Genomic DNA, 19,275 nt, shown 5'->3' with positions numbered 1-19,275 from the left:
GTCTTTCTGAAAGGATTATGATACCTGCATTTCTACAGAGCTGGTTTCTGCTTGGGGGAGGCGACTTGGGGCTATTAAAAAAAGACTGGGCATGTTTTTCTGCCTTTTTAAGATCCTTTGAGGAAATATAATATTCTACCTTTTTAATATTTCCTTCCCTGGAGGGGGGGGGCTGATTTCCCACACTTTAGTACTCTTCCCTTTTGTAAAAAAGACTTCTAATCATTGGATTCAAATGCAGGATTTCTCAACCACTGCAATAGGTACCCGAGGTGGTTTCAAAAGATGTGAAAGATGATTCATCTCCCCAAATCTAAGGGTTGGTCAAACTACTGCAACAAGTTTCCAACTGTGTGTGCTGAGGCAAGTTTGCTTCTTGATCATGTGGTCAGGAGGAATGAAGGAGAGGGGGCTGCTTCCTCACTCTAATTGTTGGCAAACGCTTTGCCCCCCCCCCCACCCCCACACACATACTGCCTCCTTTTGGTGCTTATTTTGGCAAAATTTAAGAGCAGGTAAAAGTTGTTGAAATAAATATAAATATGGCCATGATCAACATCCAGAATTTGTAGATTTCTTAGATGGATTCCATGTAGAGATGTTGTTTTCTTGTTGTTAGATGAGGGGAGCAATTTTATTTCTTTTTGGCTGAAAGAAACACATGTGCTCTCATTTAAGGAGTTATTTGAGTTTCTCATGTGTCTTGTTAGTGCAGTGGTTCTCAACCTTTTTAATGCCGCGACTCCCAACTGGTCGTAAGTCGAGGACTTTCCCTGCCTGGGAGCGCTGTGCATGTGTGGTGCCGCCCCCTGTGCTGGCCAAGGCGTAGCTGGCAAGTGACAGAGACGGAGCAGGCTGACCACTGGCTGGACCACCAGCTGGCCCAGCCCAAGGGAGATAAGGCACCCGCCGGGCCCCACGCGTGCCAGCAACCCTCCCTGCACCCGCTGGCCTCCCACCTCCCACCCCTGGCCTTCTTTTACTTACATTTTTAGTAGTTGTTCAGCAGGGAGGGGTGGAAACTTCCAAACAGCTCGCCTTCGCTGCAGACAACTTGTAGCACCATTTGCAGAATGGGACTTTTGGCGGACTCAGCAGGGCAGAGACAGCCTGGACAATTCCTATTGGCTTTTGAAAGCCAATAGAATTAGACTCTATTCAAGAGAGTCTATTCTATTGGCTTTCAAAAGCCAATACAATAAAAGGGAGTAGCACAGCTAAGGAAAAGGGGAAAAGATGGTGGACTGCGTTGTTTGGCGAACCCCGTGAAATGGTCATTCGACCCCAAATGGGGTCACGACCAACAGGTTGAGAACTGCTGTGTTAGTGGAATAGAGCTTCAGCCTTCTCTCAAAATTAGTATGTATTGTTCTCCTAAATAATGTAATGATTGGTGTTTTACAGCACTAAACATTGTTATCTAAATATGACCATGTAGTTAAGATTGACCATAACTGATAAACGTACAGTAACAACAGCATAGTTTTCAAGTCACAAAAACTGCTAATTTCACTTTATTTTGCTTTGCTCAGACTGCATCTATACTTTGTACTTTGCATCATAATGTCCTGGTGATTGATGACATATTAACACTGTAAAATGGAAAGCTGATGCTTAGTGAGCTTAGAGACTCACAGTATTGATTTTCAGTGCTCATCAATTTTCTAGTCTTGTGATCTTTTTTTTTTTTTGCACCTTTTTATCTAGGTTCTAAGTTATTTAATTAGTTTTAAAGTTTTTTAATATTAGTTAAGTTTAGATTTTGTGGGGGTTTTTTATAACAAAATTACATATGGTTAGATTTAGTTGGTTAAATATCTAGTTTTTAGCCACATATTCATTTCTTTAAAGTTTGGTTGGAAACATGACAAGGCGTAAATCACTTTATCCTCCAAAAGAAACTATCGCAAACTCCTTAAAGTGGTAAACCTGTTGGTAATAATAGTTGAAAGGATCACGCAACCTCAGTTTCAATTTACATGAAAGCTGGGACATGACCATTGAAGTAAAGACAAGGATAGAAAAAGCCTGAACAGCATTCTTCAAAATGAAAAAGGTCTTCTGCAGTCATGACATAAGCCAAGACTGAAAATCAGGCTTGTCAGATGCTATATTTTTTCTATCCTGCTCTATGGAGTAGAGAATTGGTCTCTGACAGAAGACCATCAGAAGAGACTAGAAGCATTTGAAATGTGGATTTACAGGCAGCTGTTACGTATAAGCTGGGTTGACAAGAAATGAGGTGATAAGCCGCCTGGGAAAGCCAAGGGAAATCATCAAAACAATTAAAAAACGAAAATTAGAATATTTCGGACATGTGATGCAACACCCAGCATACTCCATTTAATCCTCCAGGGAAAGAGTGAAGGCAAACGAGGTCCAGGCAGAAGAAGAACATCGTGGCTTCAAAATCTAAGGGATTGGTTTGGACAAAACTCAGCAGCACTTTTTCGTGCGGCTGCTGATAAAAACAGGATCGGCAACATGATCGCCAACGTCCGATAATGGATATGGCACAAGAAGAAGATCAACTGGACGAAAAGTTTTTTAAAAGCTCAGAAGAAAAACATGGAACGTGCACTACTTATGGCACCTGACTTCATTCCAGTCTATTAATCTTGAGGAAAAAAAAAACCCACTATTCAGTAAATTTTATGCTGCAAAGGATGAGCTATATTCTGGTAACACTGTATGTAAGTTTTAAAAATGGTGATAAAAGCTTTTAAAAGTATTAAAACTAATTGTGTTTTTTTGGCAATATTTTATTGACCGCTAGTGGACTCGCTGTTAATTTAAGCAATATTTAATGCTAAATTGCACATATGATTGGATCTAACATTTTAGGACTCTTTCTCGCGGCCAATGCCCCTTTCTTCTGGACTCAAATTTTTAGGAAAATTATGCCAGCGTACATTGCCCAGCTTTCAGTGTTTTGCCTTGGGGCATGGAGCAGCTCTGTTCTTCCTCCTGCCTCTCTTGCCATACCGTGTCAGAGGCTCTGGTAGTCCAGGGATAAAGTATGAATGCTGGACAAGATACCCAGAAATATTTGGAGTGACATAAACTGCCAGGAATGCAAAACAGCTCTTTGTGATAGGAGTTCTAGTGAGGAATCAGCTCCACCATTGCTTCTCTTGCCAACTTGAAGTGGGGGGGAGAGAGGAGAGAAAGAGAGACAGAAAGATAGGGGAAGGGGGGGAAGAGAGAGGGATATTGACCTCAGCACGTTTTAAAAGGGGGAATATAAATACTTAGAAACAACCATGGATGCTTTAGTATGTGTGAAGTCTATCCCTTTTGCCTTAGCAAGAATTACAGAGTTATTAGAACAAATATTTGGGTACTGTGGCATTTTGCCAGATTGTTTTACTTTTCCCTTAATTTCTTGATTTTTAATAGTATACATGCCCTGGGATAAGAGGGTTAAGTGGATCGGTAGCATCAGCTTTGATCAGCATAAAAAGTTGAGTTTCATGCTTTTGAAAATAAACCCTCTGTATCACCTTTCAGCACATCCAGTTCATGTTTTATGGCTGAGAACTGCTCAGATATTGAGATCTGAGCTGTGAGCAGGCATTGTTTTGCCAACGTAAGCTCCCCAGAGTTGTTCAACAGTGAGATGGGTGGCATATAAATTTAATACAAAAATAAGTAAGTAAGTAAGTAAATAAGTAAATAAGAACTCAATTGAGTTTTCCCAGAGGAACCTTTCCTTCTGATTTTGGTTTGTCTTTAAGCTTGTTCTTAATTCCCCAGAAGCTGGTAAATGGACGAATTAGTTGTAATGATGACATCCAAGTGTTGTTGTTAGTTGCTGTTAATTGCGAAGTCATGTCAGACCCATCGCGACCCCATGGACAACGTTCCTCCAGGCCTTCCTGTCCTCTACCATGTTCTGGAGTCCATTTAAGCTCACGCCTATTGCTTCAGTGACTCCATCCAGCCACCTCATTCTGTCGTCCCCTTCTTCTATTGTCCTCAATCTTTCCCAGCATTAGGCTCTTCTCCAATGAGTCCTTCCTTCTCATTAGGTGGTCAAAGTATTTGAGTTTCAACTTCAGGATCTGGCCTGCTAAAGAGATGCCAGGGTTGTCTCCTCTAGAACTGACCAGTTTGATCCGCCTTGCAGTCCAGGGGACTTGCAGGAGTCTTCTCCAGCACCATAGTTCAAAGGCCTCAATTCTTTGGCGCTCAGCCTTTCTTATGGTCCAACTTTCACAGCCACACTGCAACTGGGAAAACCATGGCCTTGACTATATGCACTTTTGTTGGCAGGGTCTCTGTTTTTAGTATGCTGTCTAGATTTGCCGTAGCTTTTCTCCCCAGAAACAAGCGTCTTTTAATTTCTTGGCTGCAGTCCCCATCTGCAGTGATCTTGGAGCCCAAGAAAATAAAATCTGTCACTACCTCCATTTCTTCCCCATCTATTTGCCAGGAATTGAGAGGGTTGGATGCCATGATCTTGGTTTTCTTAATGCTGAGTTTCATGCCAACTTTTGCACTCTCCTTCTTCACCCCCATCAAGACATAATGACCCATTTAGTTCTTCCCTAACAGATTAAGGAAAGGTCTTACAGCAGTTGTTCTTCCAATTCTCTCTGAAGGTCTCATTCTAATGAAGAGTTCTGGAACAAAGGGAAATTGTTTAGTCTAACTGTTGCTTTCTTGCGTTTTGTAATTAGCTTTTGCCCCAGAGAAATTTCACGCAAGTGTGGGAAACATGTACATGGATGGGATATACTGAAGGAGGGAATAAGGGAGCGTACACTTAAATATGAGCCAGCAGTGTGCTGCAGCTGCCAAAACAGGCAACACAGTGCTGGGCTGCATTAACAGAGGGATAGAATCAAGATCACGTGAAGTATTAATACCACTCTACAATGCCTTGGTAAGGCCACACTTGGAATACTGCATCCAGTTTTGGTCACCACGATGTAAAAAAGATGCTGAGACTCTAGAAAGAGTACAGAGAAGAGTAACAAAGATGATTAGGGGACTGGAGACTAAAACGTATAAGAAACGGTTGTTGGAATTGGGTATGTCTAGTTCAGGGATAGGCAACCTCAGCTCTTTTATGACTCTATGCTGACAGCTATGCTGACTCAGGAATTCTGGGAGTTGAAGTCCATGAGTCATAAAAAAGCCGAGGTTGCCTACCCCTGGTCTAGTTTAATGAAGAGAAGGAGGGGGGGGGGCATGATAGCAGTGTTCCAATATCTCAGGGGCTGCCACAAAGAAGAGGGAGTCAAGCTATTCTCCAAAGCTCCTGAAGGCAGGACACGAAGCAACGGATGGAAAATAACCAAAGAGAGAAGCAACCTAGAACTAAGGAGAAATCTCCTGACAGTTAGAACAATTAACCAATGGAACAACCTGCCTCCAGAAGCGGTGAATGCTCTAACACTGGAAGTTTTTAAGACGAGATTGGACAGCCATTTGTCCAAAATGGTGTAGGGTTTCCTGCCTGAACAGGGGATTGGACTCGATGACCTCCAAGGTCCCTTCCAACTTTATTATTATGGATCATCGCACAGTCAGCCAGATGTTCAGACTGGATTTGGCATTTTGTCTACCTATCGAGTCCTTACCCAGGACCTGGGATAGGCAGATGTGGTTGTTTGATGGTATTACAGGTATTGTCGCAGGATGGAAGCAGTTCCTAATAAGGCCGCCTTTTGCAATTGACTAATAGCGAATTTGTCAATGCCAATGGTGTTCAAGTGGTGCTCCAGTTTTTTGGGATTGCACCCAAGGAGCCTATGACTATTGGTACTACCCTTGCTTGCTTTTGCCACAGTCTTTCTATTTCTATTTGTAGGTCTTGGTATTTTGTTATCTTCTCCAGTTCTTTCTCTTCTATTCTGCTATCTCCAGGCACTGCCACGTCCACTATCCAGACTTTTTTGTCTTTCTTATCGACAATTGTTAAGTCTGGGGTGTTATGTTGCAGGTGCTTGTCTGTTTGAATTCTGAAGTCACAGAGCAGTTTAATTTTATCATTTTCTATGACTTTCTCTATTTTATGATCCCACTAGTTTTTGCTTACAGGCAAATGATATTTTTTGCAGATCTTCCAATGCACCATTGTTGCTACTTTGTCATGCCGCTGCTTATAGTCAGTCTGTACAATCTTCTTGCAACAGCTTACCAGGTGGTTCACTGTTTCTTCAGCTTCTTTGCTTAGGCGGCACTTACTGTCTGTTGCTGTCTTCTCCATTTTGACTTTATATGCATTTGTCCTTAAGGCTTGGTCTTGTGCAGCCAGAATTAGTCCCTCGGTCTCTTTCTTCAATTTTCCTGCTCTTAGCCATTGCCAGGTCTTGTTAATATCTGCTTTCCCAGCTATTTTTTAATGTATTGGCCATGTAGTGCTTTGTCTTCCCATGCCTCTATTTTGTTCTTCATTTGGTCTTTCTTGTAGGCCAGTTTGGTCTCTCCAGTAGTTAGTAAGCCTTCCTGATATAATAATTTCAGTGCATCTTCATCATTGTTCTTCAGATATTCTTCCAAAGCCATTTTTTCTTCTTCAACCATCTGATGTACTTGTAGCATTCCACGCCCACCTATTTGCCTTGCTAGATAAAGTCTATCAATGTCACTGCGTGGATGAAGGGCATGATTCATTGTCATTATTTTTCTGGTCTGCCTATCCATTGCTTTTAGTTCTGCTTGAGTCCAGTCCACTATTCCAGCTGTGTACCTAATGACTGGGATTGCCCAGGTGTTGATTGCCTTTATGGTATTTCCTCCATTGAGTTTGGACTTTAAGATCCTCTTCACTCTCTTGATGTATTCACCTCTAATCTTTTTCTTGACTTCAGTGTGCTTGATGTTGTCAGCTTGAAGGATACCCAAGTATTTTTAGTAATCTTCCTCATCCAGACTCTTAATGTTATTTTCGTGGGGCATCTTGATTCCTTCAGTTTTCACTACTTTTCCTTGTTTGATAGTTAAGTGTGGCACATTTGTCCAAGCCAAACTCCATAACAATATTTTGGCTATATATACGGACAGTGTTGAGCAGCGATTCTATTTCAGATGATGTTTTTCCATACAGCTTCAGATCAACCATGTAAAGGAGATGGGATAGTCTGGTAGATGTTTTTGATATTTGATAGCCATGTCCTGAGTTATTCAGTATTGTTGACAGAGGAAACAGTGCAATAACAAATAGTAATGGTGACAATGAATCTCCTTGAAATATTCCTCTCTTGATATTAACCTCTCCCTGTCTCTCACCATTGATCTGCAACTGTGTCTTCCATTGTGCCATCGATCTTTGCACAAATTTTCTGATGTTTCTACTGACTCCTGTTATTTCTAGGCACTTGATTATCCAGTCATGTGGCAGAGAGTCAAATGCCTTTTTGTAGTCAATCCATGCCACATTCAGGTTGGTCTTCTTTTTCTTACAGTTTTCCAAGATCATTTATTTATTTATTTATTTATTTATGAGACTTATATACCGCTTTAAGTGCAAGCACTCTCTAAGCGGTGTACACCAGTAAGCAATGTGTGTGTGTGTGTGTGTGTGTGTGTGTGTGTGTGTGTGTGTGTGTGTGTATTGTTCCTCTGCTATTGGGGCGGTTTCCTTTCTGCTCAGGTGGAAAGAGATTGTTTTCAACTAGATGCTGTTGTACTGCATCAGCTACCACACCAGTTGTTGTTGTTGTTGTTGTTGTTATTATGTAATGGCTCTGTTGTCTGATTTTCATTGGCTAACAAAGTTTATAAAGCAATCCTACCAATTTTCTAATTAGTGGCACTTCTGGATGTAACTCTGCCAGCATTCCAGATTGTTGGCCACCCAGCTGCTTAATTTGATCAAATAAAGTGCTGCTTGCTGAAGAAGTCTCCGCTTGGATTATCTGATTAGATTGATATGGTATCTCAAGTTCAAGGGACTGGGACCTTACACTAACACATCAAATTTGTTTGAAATAAAAGCAGCATTTATTTTACTTACAGATCCTTTTCATGCAAAGTGTTCTTCTATCTTTTGTTATTTAGCTGCTTTTGGTAAAGGGAGAAAGTCCAGGCTGCTGACATTTTGATTTAAAAAATCAAGAAGTTGGGAGGAGAGGAAAAAAACCCGACATATCTACATCGGGTTTGCATGAGCTAATAGCATGAGCTAATCTGTTGTAGGAAAAAACAACGAAACATTGTCTTGTTCCCCCCCCCCCCCAAAGATTATGGCACAGACTTTAAAAGACTTCCCTGCCAAAGGCAGATCGCTCCCCAAAGATGTAGGCGCCTGTAAGAGCTCGCAATGAATCCTATCTCTCACCGCACAATCTCCACACTGCGTCAGGCCCACTACAGTTGCCTTCATTATGACCCCACTAACCAGGCGAGGGGAGCATTTCACACAACCCGAGCAGGGCTATATCGGCCCGAGAGAGTTTACCCTTTGCCATTGCTCTTTTCTCCCGAGAGAGCCCAACTGGATGCGCCCCATCAGGACTAGGAAGAGAGCGAGCGGCCAGAAAGAGGCGCGGGGGAAAAGCGACGCCAGGGGAAGGAAGCAGGCGGACACCTCGCCCTTGAGAAACCCGAGGGTCCTGGCAGGCTGCGGCGGCGACTGAGCTATTTCCATGGCGAGTAGCGGCCCGCAACACACTCTGAAGGCCGAGGCGCAAGGCGCTAAGCCCAAATTTCGCTCCGCCGCGTCCTACCCCAGCATGTACCCAGCGAGTGGGCGGTCTGCGCCCTCTTCTCCTCCTAAGAAAGAAACGCAGCGAAGTTTCACAAACTTCCCAGGGTAGGGAACGCAGGCGAAGGCCGGGTGGGCATCCCCGACACCCCAAACAAGCGCGCTTCGAGCAATGCGCGCTTCCCAACGAGAGGTGCTCCTGCCTGTCTTACGGCCAAGTCGGACCGCCCTTGCTTTGCGCTTGCTCTAGCTAGGTTTCTAGATTTTTGTAATATTATTTTAAAATTTAATGTTTTTCTATACATTACATAATATTAGGTAGGTAAAAATAATTTAGTTTAAAACTGAGTTATTGTGTTTTTGTTATTTTTGTGTGTGTCGAACCTGGGGGTTTTTTTGCGTATGAAACCTGATTAAATAGGTAAAAATTTAATACAAATGTTGGGTTTTTTTGTTGAGTTTTTGTGTTCAGAGTCTGAAACCCTGATTAAATAGGTAAAAATAGGTTAGTTTAAAACGGATGTGTGGCGATTTCTGTGCTATCTTGTGTGTGTGTGTATGTAGAATCTAGGTTTGTTTGAGCATGAAATCTTGGGGTTTTTTAGGAAGCACTGCTGGCGACTCTGACTTGGAAGAGGGCACTATGTGTGGGAGTTGACAATGCTTTGTCTCTAGCTTTAAAGGGGACTTCAACCACTACCTTGACAGGAGACTGACATCTCTTGTTGTGGTGTGTCTAAGGATCACTTGTTTCAAGCATGATCCAATCAACCAGGGTTGTAAGGAGGAATAGATTTAATCTCAGCTGCTCCATATTATACTGCCCACTTTCAGGTTTTTACATGTGGCATGCATATTTAAGATGCATCTATATAGACAAACATAAATGAGAATGTAAACAAGTATTTTGGTCAGAAAGTACATTTAATCCCAGTTAATTTCATAATTTGTGTTTTAAAAATAGTCACAGAGATATTATAAAATTAAAGGTTTACCTTTCCACCTGATAAGCCACCTTGTGCTTTCTGCATATTTGGAAGTATAGCTAGTCTCATTTCCAACAAGCATGGAAATATTAAAGGATTATAATCCCAAATATCTGGGGCTGCTGGTTTATTATCCTGGTACTTAAGATGCCATATTGTCCTTTCTTTTCTAGCTCTGCCTCTTCCGATTAGTATGACCACTGCAATCTAATTTTTCTGAATGAATTCATTTCTAAATACAGTAATCTCTTTTTCACTCTTTCAAGCAGCCAAGGAAATCAAGTAGGATTTGTACTTTTATCACAACTCTTTTACTTACTTAGTCTACCATTCACACAATATATTGTCTTTTATTCCCAATTCATTTCTAAACAAATATACAATCTATTTTCAGCAATTTCAGGAGAAAGCAACAGCATATCTTTACAGAAGCCATTTTGTTGCAGGGTTATGATTTTCCAATCCTTTAATACACTTTTAATTAAATGTTCCATTTTAGATAGCATCTGTGTGTCCCTGTAAGGCAAAACATATATCCTCCCACTATTTTGGTATCATTTATAAGATTATGATGTACTTGATTCATTTAAGTTTCTTACAGCCCGACTGGTCATCCATTATACCACCTAAATACACTATTGCCTTTAAGAACAAACACTAAGAGCTCTGCTTCTTTTTCTCTCCAAAATAACTTCCAGACTTTGATAGCCCTTTATAAATGCCCTTTTAATTCTTGAAATCTGACTTTCTCCTCTACTGTGCTGAAACATAGAAACGGCTTCTTCTTCCTGAAGAAATAAGACTTATGTCTCTTTCAGAGGGCTAAAGTAAAGAATATCTCGGTTTTAGAGAATAAAAAACCCAAACCTTCAATTTTGCCTTTTTTCCCTTTGATCTTTAACAACTGCTCTTACTGTTGCTTTGCAGTCTGTCATTCCTGTCCATAATTTCTCTATATCCTCTCACTATTCCAGAGTATTTTTTTTTAATTTAACTTTGGCATGTTAAACCTTGTAAAATATAATTTGGCAGAGCTCTGTCCTTTGTTCCTATATTAACAATCTATTATTATTTTCATTTCTTGCTCATCCTGAGGTATATATTTTTTGTCTTTCCTAATTCTCATCTGCATACAGGCTGGGTGAAAAAAGCAGGGTTGACAAACCTGCCTATCTGAAGGGAAAAAAAGAAGCTGTTCCTGGTATTTATGGGACAATGCTGCCAATCAGCACCTTATCTCACCAGGTACATGAATCTCATTATCAAATGAATCTAATCTTATATGCAGTACCCATTCTATACCATGTCTGCTGTTTAATGATAAATGGATGGTTTGTCATATAATTAGAGCTATAGTGCTTCAGAACACATGGGAGCAAGAACCTGCTATCTACAAGTCCTCAAAGCGATTGTACCTTTACAGGGGTTCTCAACCTTGGCAACTTTAAGACTTGTGGACTTCAACTCCCAGAATTCCTCAGTCAGGTTGAGAACCCCTGCTTTAGGAACACGCAGCTACCCACCAGAACTGCCATATAATCCTAGGAAAAGATGTGGTTGTTTTAAATACTTGCAGGCAAATGCTACATCTGTACTCCTAAATCTGCTGGAACATCTGTCCTAAAACTGAATTCAAAGTGCTGTATGGCTTTATAAATATACTTCATTATCATTTTGAAGAAGCAAAATATACCCAAATCTCAAGACCACAATTGAACAAAAGTAGTCACAACTGAATACTTTTCTATAGTGCAGGCACTGTTATACTCTACTGAACCAAGCACATTGTTCTGAAGGTTTGGGCATTGTTTTTAAAGAAAACTTTTTTTTCAGAAGCACATACCATATGTTGAATATTTGTTGATAGCAAGAAAAATTATAAATAAGAAATAAATAAAATGAAGATTAAGATTGAAAAAATATTTTGTCACATTCATAAGAATAAATTCATAAGAATAAGTCAAATTCATTTATATGCTGTATTTCATGTGACTTACATGCACATGAACGTAATTACATGCACACGTATTATCACACATTTGAACTCTCCCATTTATAGAATTACCTATATGTAATTAGACTGGGAAATAAAAAAATAAAAGAAAATCCAGAATGAGGCCATGGCAAACCATTTCTGTATTCTTACCCCCCAAAAGGACATGTCTGCATATTGAGTCAAACTCAACCTGAGGGAAACTTAAGATGATATAATTAAATAGGGTTAGTTCTACATTCTAAAATAACCTTTCCTAAAATGTGGCTCAAATGAACTGTTTAGTGCTTTTCAGAATGCACCTTAGCTATTGGAGCAATGTTTAATTTATTAGAGCAACAAACTTCAGGGTAACTGTGGATGGTAACTGTGTATTATTATTACCAAAATAATACAAGTAAAATGTATAGTTTATGTATATGCAGTTAGTAAAACTAAACATGAACTTAATTACAGGAATCATATGTCTGTGGTCTGGAAACTGACTGTTCTGCTGAAAAGAAATTTCATTCACCAGAAGGTAAGCTTTCCACAGGAGGTGCGTTCGAGTGTAGATGTTCTTTATGTTAAGAAATTACAAAACAATTTATATAGATAAATAAAGGTTACTTTTGGTCTTTTGCAGGCATTCTTACAAGCACATTTTACAAGGTAAGGGCAAAAAATATTAAACTCCTTTAATAATCTTATAGCGACCTATGCTAAATTGACATTTTTATTTCTTTTTTTTATTAAAAGTTTTATAAATTTATTACAATATAAACCCCCCCACCCCTTCCCCCCTCCCCCCATTTCCCAGAGCTGATTACAGGGTAAAACAAAAGAATAAACAAATATAATCCAACTAACATAAACCAACTATACTATCAATCAAAACCATAAGACACTTTAACTCCTTATCAATACAAATATTAACAAATTAAGTCAAAAATAATAATATAATTAAAGCTATTAATAATTATCTAAAATCTACTCAAAAGCAAGATAATACTTTTCAATTTCATATTTCTTCTGAATATAATCAATCCATCTTCTCCAAACCATAATATATCTTTCTTGTGAATGGTCCTTCAAATAGGCAGAGATCTTCGCCATATCTGCTAAATTAGACACTTTAAGTATCCATTCCAAAGTAGGCAACAAATTCTACTTCCTACAGGACACATGATCGAGGGAGTATCTAGGGGAGTAAATTTGGATAAGATTTCTTATAAGGAATTATTTAGTTTGGTTGGGCAGCATTGGCAATTAAAGCCTTTAAATGAGTTGAAGCAAGAAAATATTGTATATTCTTAGTTTTATTATAATCGTTATTGAGGTGGAGTATAGATCAAAAGGTTGGAATTACTTTAGAGGATGTGAATTTGGTAAAACAGATTAAAGATCAAAGTCGAGCTCATATAAAAAGAATTTATAATGTTTTAATAGAATTGGATTCTGAAACAGAGTTGGTTAAAGATTGTATGATCAAATGGGTGCAAAATATTCAAGAGCCGATTTTATTAGATACATGGGAGACAATTTGGGTTAGAAATGTAAAATTTACTCAAGTGCAAAATTTGAGAGAAAATTTTTATAAAATGTTTTATAGATGGCATTTGGATCCCCAAAAGTTGTCCCGCATGTATCTGAATTTACAGCCTAAATGTTGGAGATGTGGAAATTTAGATGCAACTTATTTCCACATTTGGTGGACTTGTAGAGATATTAAAGCTTTTTGGATCAAGATTTGGTGGAATATTCAAAAGATTTTTAAGAAAAAGATTAAGTTTACTCCGCAATTATTTTTGTTGGATATTATTGTAGATGTTGATGTTAAAGAAACTAATTTGATGTTGAACCTTATAACAGCTGCAAGATTATTGGTGGGACATTTTTATTTCAAAGAAAGTATTGCATACATTATTCAGGTGTGAATTGACGTCAGTGTTCTCTAAACCATTTAAATCTTGGTTTTCCAGTTCTTCCACGAAATACTAGTCCCATGCATGTTTATTTTGAAGCCTGCTTCCTCTTATTGGACCCCAGGAGTCGTATCAATTCTCCCTTTCTGTGAATCCAATATTTTATTGCCCTCTTTGTCTGTATGCTAGCCTTTGAGGCCAACTGTTTTAAAGTCTGGAAAATTCCAAAGAGGTGGGGTGAGGATGGAGATAAGCAGTAGAAACTAAGAGTCCAATGTATTCTAAGCCTTTGCATGCCCCCCTCCCTCCCCCAGTCCTGTTTGGAATTTAGAGCAAAGGGAAGCTTTGAAGAAGATGAAAAGACTCAGCCTTATTTTCATCATAATTTCTGGCCAGCTGGCAAGGAATCATATTGGACACCATTCAAAACATTCTGTGATTGGAACCTTCTGGTTTAGCGATAGAATTGTTTTAGCATTGGTATTAAGGTTATGTTAAGCTGATTCACCAGTAAATAGGCAATTATTGTAGTTTGTATGTAAGTCCAACAATTTCAGCAACAATTGTTATGCTAAGTCCACAAAAATATTTAAGTATGAGTTGCACATCTGTGGAATTTCACAGGCCAACACGTGGAATTATGTACAGGCTTGAGATGAGATGTAGAGATAGGGGCCAGGTAGAGGTCGTGAGCAGCAAACTGCCCCTCCAAAGCCTGCCTCTTCTCTCTACATAATCTCACCCCTTCACATCACCATGGTAATGTGGGAAACTACCCCAGGCTGGTACAATGACCTCACCTGCCTGATATCAGCTAGCTTACACCAACAGGATGTTGCAACAAACTGCAGCCTGTTTTGGACCTCTGGCTTTCTATCCTTAAGGATTGGTAAGGAGTTTAACCAATGAAATGCTATTGCTATGCTATTGCCATGTTAAACTTTTGCTGCTTGGAAGACTGTATAAAAAGAATAAACGCTGCGAAGGCAGTCAGCCATATTTGCACCCTGCAATGATTGAGCACTGATTACTACAATGAAACACATAGCTCAAAATAGTTACTGCATTTTATAATGCATGTTTTGTTTTATAAATATTACAGTGACTCTGTTCTTTTATAGGACCACTATAAAGCTGCAGTTGAACAGTTGACAACTCTTAGCATGTCAAAAAATTCCAGGACAGCACAGGTAGTATAAGTTTGCAAAACTCTTTCATAATGCAATTTACTTTCAACTGCTTAAATTTCAACTATTTTTCCAAGTTGCATACCAATCGTATTTTTGTTAAAACTGTTTTGCATTTTTCAGCTGAATTCCAATAGCAACAAACAAAGGCAACTCCATTCCTGGAACCATATTCCTAATCAAGACAATAATTCAGTGAGCAGGTAAAAAAAATATATTGCTTTTCTTTTTTAAAAAAAGAAATTAAATAGAATGAGGGCACAAGCAAGATGCTTTCCACTCAACATCTTCACTAATAAACTGCCAAGCATTGAACTCATTTTAAAACACTCTTTGGAAATTATTTTTCTGAGTGGATTGGTATGTGCAAAATGATGCCAACAGGATTTTTTTTTAAAAAATTAATTGCGAAAAAACAAGTATGATAGACATTGAGAAAAGCAATTCTCTGTATGAATGGCTGCTATTTATTAATGTTAACTCTTAATAGCAATTGTTAATAATTAATAGCAATCTTAAAAGTCCCTATGTTGAGCAGTTTGAATTGCCATGCTCTCAGGGCCAGTTTAAGCAGAATTGGGGAGTTTAGGGTCTCCATTGGTGACTATTCACACAATCACTTTTGTTTGAGAGCTGGTATGTAGAAAGTCGAGTAGGAGGGGCATTTCTATATATATCTTTTGTGGAGGGCAAATCACTTGCTAGTCCAGACGAAACTGGCTACTCAAGATCTCCACAGTACCAATAGCCTGATTAAGATGACTCAGCCCGGGTGGTTTCTGTACCTATTTGGTGTCCTGTGGGCCCTTAAGAAATTTCTAGGCAAGCTTGCAGCAATTCCCTTCATCCTGGTGACATGCAAGAGTTGAAGCAGTAGAAAAAGATGTTAGAGCACTGCTGGAAGAAGAAAAAAAGTAAACTTAACTGAGCACAAATTTGAAATCATGTTCAAACATAACTGGGGCAGTAAGGGAGGAGAATGTCCAGTTTAATGAAGAGAAGGACGAGGGGTGACATGATAGCAGTGTTCCAATATCTCAGGGGCTGCCACAAAGAAAAGGGAGTCAAGCTATTCTCCAAAGCGCCTGAAGGCAGGACAAGAAGCAATGGATGGAAACTAACCAAAGGGAGAAGCCACCTAGAACTAAGGAGAAACTTCCTGACAGTTAGAACAATTAATCAGTGGAACAATCTGCCTCCAGAAGCTGTGAATGCTCCAACACTGGAAGTTTTTAAGAAGAGACTGGACAGCCATTTGTCTGAAATGGTATAGGGTTTCCTGCCTGAACAGGGGGTTGGACTAGATGACCTCCAAAGTCTCTCCAAACATTATTATTATTATTATGGATCATCGCACAGTCAGCCAGATGTTCAGACTGGATTTGGCATTTTGTCTACCTATCGAGTCCTTACCCAGGACCTGGGATAGGCAGATGTGGATGTTTGATGGTATTACAGGTATCGTCGCAGGATGGAAGCAGTTCCTAGTAAGGCCGCCTTTTGCAATTGACTAATAGCGAATTTGTCAATGCCAATGGTGTTCAAGTGGTGCTCCAGTTGTTTTGGGATTGCACCCAAGGAGCCTATCATCATCATCATCATCATCATCATCATCATCATTATTATTATTATTATTATTATTATTATTATTAATCATCGCACAGTCAGCCAGATGTTCAGACTGGATTTGGCATTTTTGTCTACCTATCCTTCCCAAGGACCTGGGATAGGCAGATGTGGATGTTTGGTGGTATTACAGATATTGTCGCAAGATAGAAGCAGTTCCTAGTAAGGGCGACTTTTGCAATTGACTAATGGCGAATTTGAATTATTATTATTATTATTATTATTATTATTATTATTATTATTATTATTATTATTATTATTATTATTATTCCCTTATGACTTCTCCTCCATTCTTTATAGTATCCCTAGGTTGTTATCCTGCAATGCTGTTTAGAGAGGCCAATTACCTTATTAAAAAAAATGAAAAACAAGTTGCTCTCTGACCTGGCTATTGTGACAGACAAGCATAACATTTTGCTGATAAGAGTTACTCAGATTTGCCAAGTCATGTTTTTTTTATGGGGGGGGGGTATCTGTAGGGGTGACTGGAGCAGCATCCTGCCCTGTGATCAGAGAGTTCTTTTGATCCGTGAACTTTGATAAAGTTAGATGGGATACCATATATTTCCAGTCACTTGTGTGCTTGATTCTTGCCCTCTCTGGGAAAAATGTAATTGATAAGTGTCACTCTTACTTCAGATTATTCTGTGTGGCACTTCAGATGCAATTGTAGTTTTTCACAGATTTGGTGATGCTTTTTTTTGCAGGAGGACAGTGTATAAAGTACAATTTCAGCTTCTTTCATTTTCTCTTCAGAGACTTCAATAAACCTGATGCAGAACTGTCATCTGGCTCCAGTGATGGTCTTATACATTTAGCCACTACTAATCCGGAGGTACATTCTTTTACAAAGAGATATCACCCTGTTTCTTATTCAGAAACTAAGAAGACCACATTAGGAAAAAACTGCAGAAAAGATGATGGAGACTCTCTCAAAAAGACCAATGAAGTTATCACTTCAGATTCTTACCTTGCTACGGATAGTAGTAGTGATGACATACATTCAGCAAGTAAATGGAAATTGAAAAAAAGAAGTGTTCACACAGAGAAGAAGCTTTTGGTAGAAGAACAGGAAGTGACCGAGAGTGAGAAAAGAAATATAGCTTTGCTGAAATATTTCAAAACTCTAAATCTTAACATAAAGACAGACCCTTTCATGGACCAGGAAGATGCTCCCTCTTTACTTGAAAACGACAAGTTTCCATACCCTGATTTTCTTCCTTCACCCTATAATAATTTGGATTTTAAAAAATTGTCCTTATCCAAATCAGATAGTTGGAAATCATCTATAAATCCACCACTTAATAACTCACTTGATAAAATTGTCTCGCGTCTTGTAGAAATGGAAAGGTTACAGCACTTAACTATCTTAAGAGAAAAGAAAAAAGAGGCTGTTTCTGCAGCTGCGACTGCTAGCAATCGTTCAATTTCTACAAAAGAGTTACACCAATCAAAACAGCCAAGGCCACTTGATTGCTTATGTTGCCTGTTTAGGCCAGAAAGAGACATAAAATGCACTTGTCAACACTCTCACAGTCACAAAAATTCTGCAACCTCTATGCGTTCATCCTCAAAGCCGTCGTAAGCATCATGTAATAACTTAAATGCATCAACATTCTAAGGGGAAAAAACATGTTTTAAGGGATGATGGTAGGTGAATAGGAATGAGGTGTCTAGATTCTTGAACAGAAACATTTTTGTAGCAATAGATTTAGTTGCTTGTTTCTTCCATAAGATTATGTTCTTTGATGAGCTACATGGGCATCGTTTCCACAGATGAAATGATAGACATTATTGTTAAAGAGACGGTCCAAATGAGTAGCAAAAACAGGTGGCATGGACATTACTGTGTTGGACTACTCTATGAATCTAGAATCACAGCCCATCTGAAAGGTATATATTGCAGCTTAGTGATCGCCTCATTCTGTTTTAAAGAGGAAATAAAACATTAAGTTGAAGAATAAAAATTGCTGTATTTGAGGAAAAGTGTTATTGCTTTACTGACCAGATGTTGTTATTCCTTTTTTAGAATCATTTTACAACCCGTGTATTAATTCTTTAAAATTGTTGACTCTTAGTAGTGTTTATATCTGTATGACCCTTAGGTGACTCTGAATCTGCCTTTGAGCACAGAGAGAACCCAGGAATGCTTAAAAAGCATCTGCAAATTCTTGGTTTTAAATAATGAATTAAGAACACATCAAATTAAATCCTATGATTGTTTCAGAATGCCTTCAACAAAGGCATGCTTAGCATAGACCCAGAACACACATACTGTAGGCTTCAAATGACAGTGAATATGCAACTCTGCATTCTGAGAAATTAATACTGAATGTGTATGAAGAACAGTAATCATTAAGTCTATATAAATGCACTTCCAGTACAGCTACTCTCTATTTGGGAATGTACGTATTTAGTTCCTAGAGAAAACTAAATATTATGCCTTTTTGCTACTCATTAGAATTACGGTGCTCTTCAGACTTTTGCAGTACAGGTAGTCCTCAACTTAAAACAGTCCATTTAGTGACCGTTCAAAGTTACAATGGCACTGAAAGAAGTGACTTATGACCGTTTTGCAGTTACAACTTTCGCAGCATCCCCATGATCACATGACCAAAATTCAGATGCTTATCAATTGGTTCATACTGATGATCATTGCTGTGTCCCAAGATTATGTGATCCCCTTTTGTGATTATCTAACAAGCAAAGTCAATGGGGAAGCCAGATTCACTTGCCAACCAGGTTACTAAGTAATCAACTGCAATGATTCACTTAATAACTGTGGCAAGAAAGGTCATAAAATGGGGCAAAACTCAATGTCTCACTTAACAACAGAAAACTTGGGCTCAACTGTTGTCATAAATCGAGGATTACCTGTAGCCTTAAATGTGGCTACTTCAACTGGGACCAGAATTGCCTTGCT

General features: G+C 38.9%; 1 protein-coding gene across 4 annotated transcripts in view; it reads left to right on the top strand.

Moving 5' to 3' along the window:
- Window positions 1-18,332, top strand: part of FAM217A (family with sequence similarity 217 member A) — a 30,983-nt gene extending 12,651 nt beyond the window's left edge. Inside the window, exons 1-7 of one of the 4 annotated variants that reach the window (XM_039342711.1) lie at window positions 7,684-8,764; window positions 10,779-10,887; window positions 12,092-12,155; window positions 12,261-12,286; window positions 14,661-14,729; window positions 14,850-14,929; window positions 17,109-18,332. In XM_039342711.1, the coding sequence (XP_039198645.1) occupies window positions 8,598-8,764; window positions 10,779-10,887; window positions 12,092-12,155; window positions 12,261-12,286; window positions 14,661-14,729; window positions 14,850-14,929; window positions 17,109-17,937 (1,344 nt within the window). In that variant the 5' untranslated portion in view covers window positions 7,684-8,597 and the 3' untranslated portion in view covers window positions 17,938-18,332. Of the gene's footprint in view, window positions 1-7,683; window positions 8,765-10,778; window positions 10,888-12,091; window positions 12,156-12,260; window positions 12,287-14,660; window positions 14,730-14,849; window positions 14,930-17,108 lie in introns of those variants that run through there. The other 3 variants (XM_039342720.1, XM_039342736.1, XM_039342727.1) reach the window with 3 other exon arrangements.
- Window positions 18,333-19,275: the final 943 nt, after the last annotated feature.

This window comes from Crotalus tigris, unplaced genomic scaffold (assembly GCF_016545835.1).
Source record: "Crotalus tigris isolate CLP2741 ecotype Arizona unplaced genomic scaffold, ASM1654583v1 scf7180000017551.9496454, whole genome shotgun sequence".
Lineage (NCBI taxonomy): Eukaryota > Metazoa > Chordata > Lepidosauria > Squamata > Viperidae > Crotalus > Crotalus tigris.
Note: the sequence above shows the minus strand (reverse complement) of the source record. Positions and strands in the feature narration are given on the sequence as shown.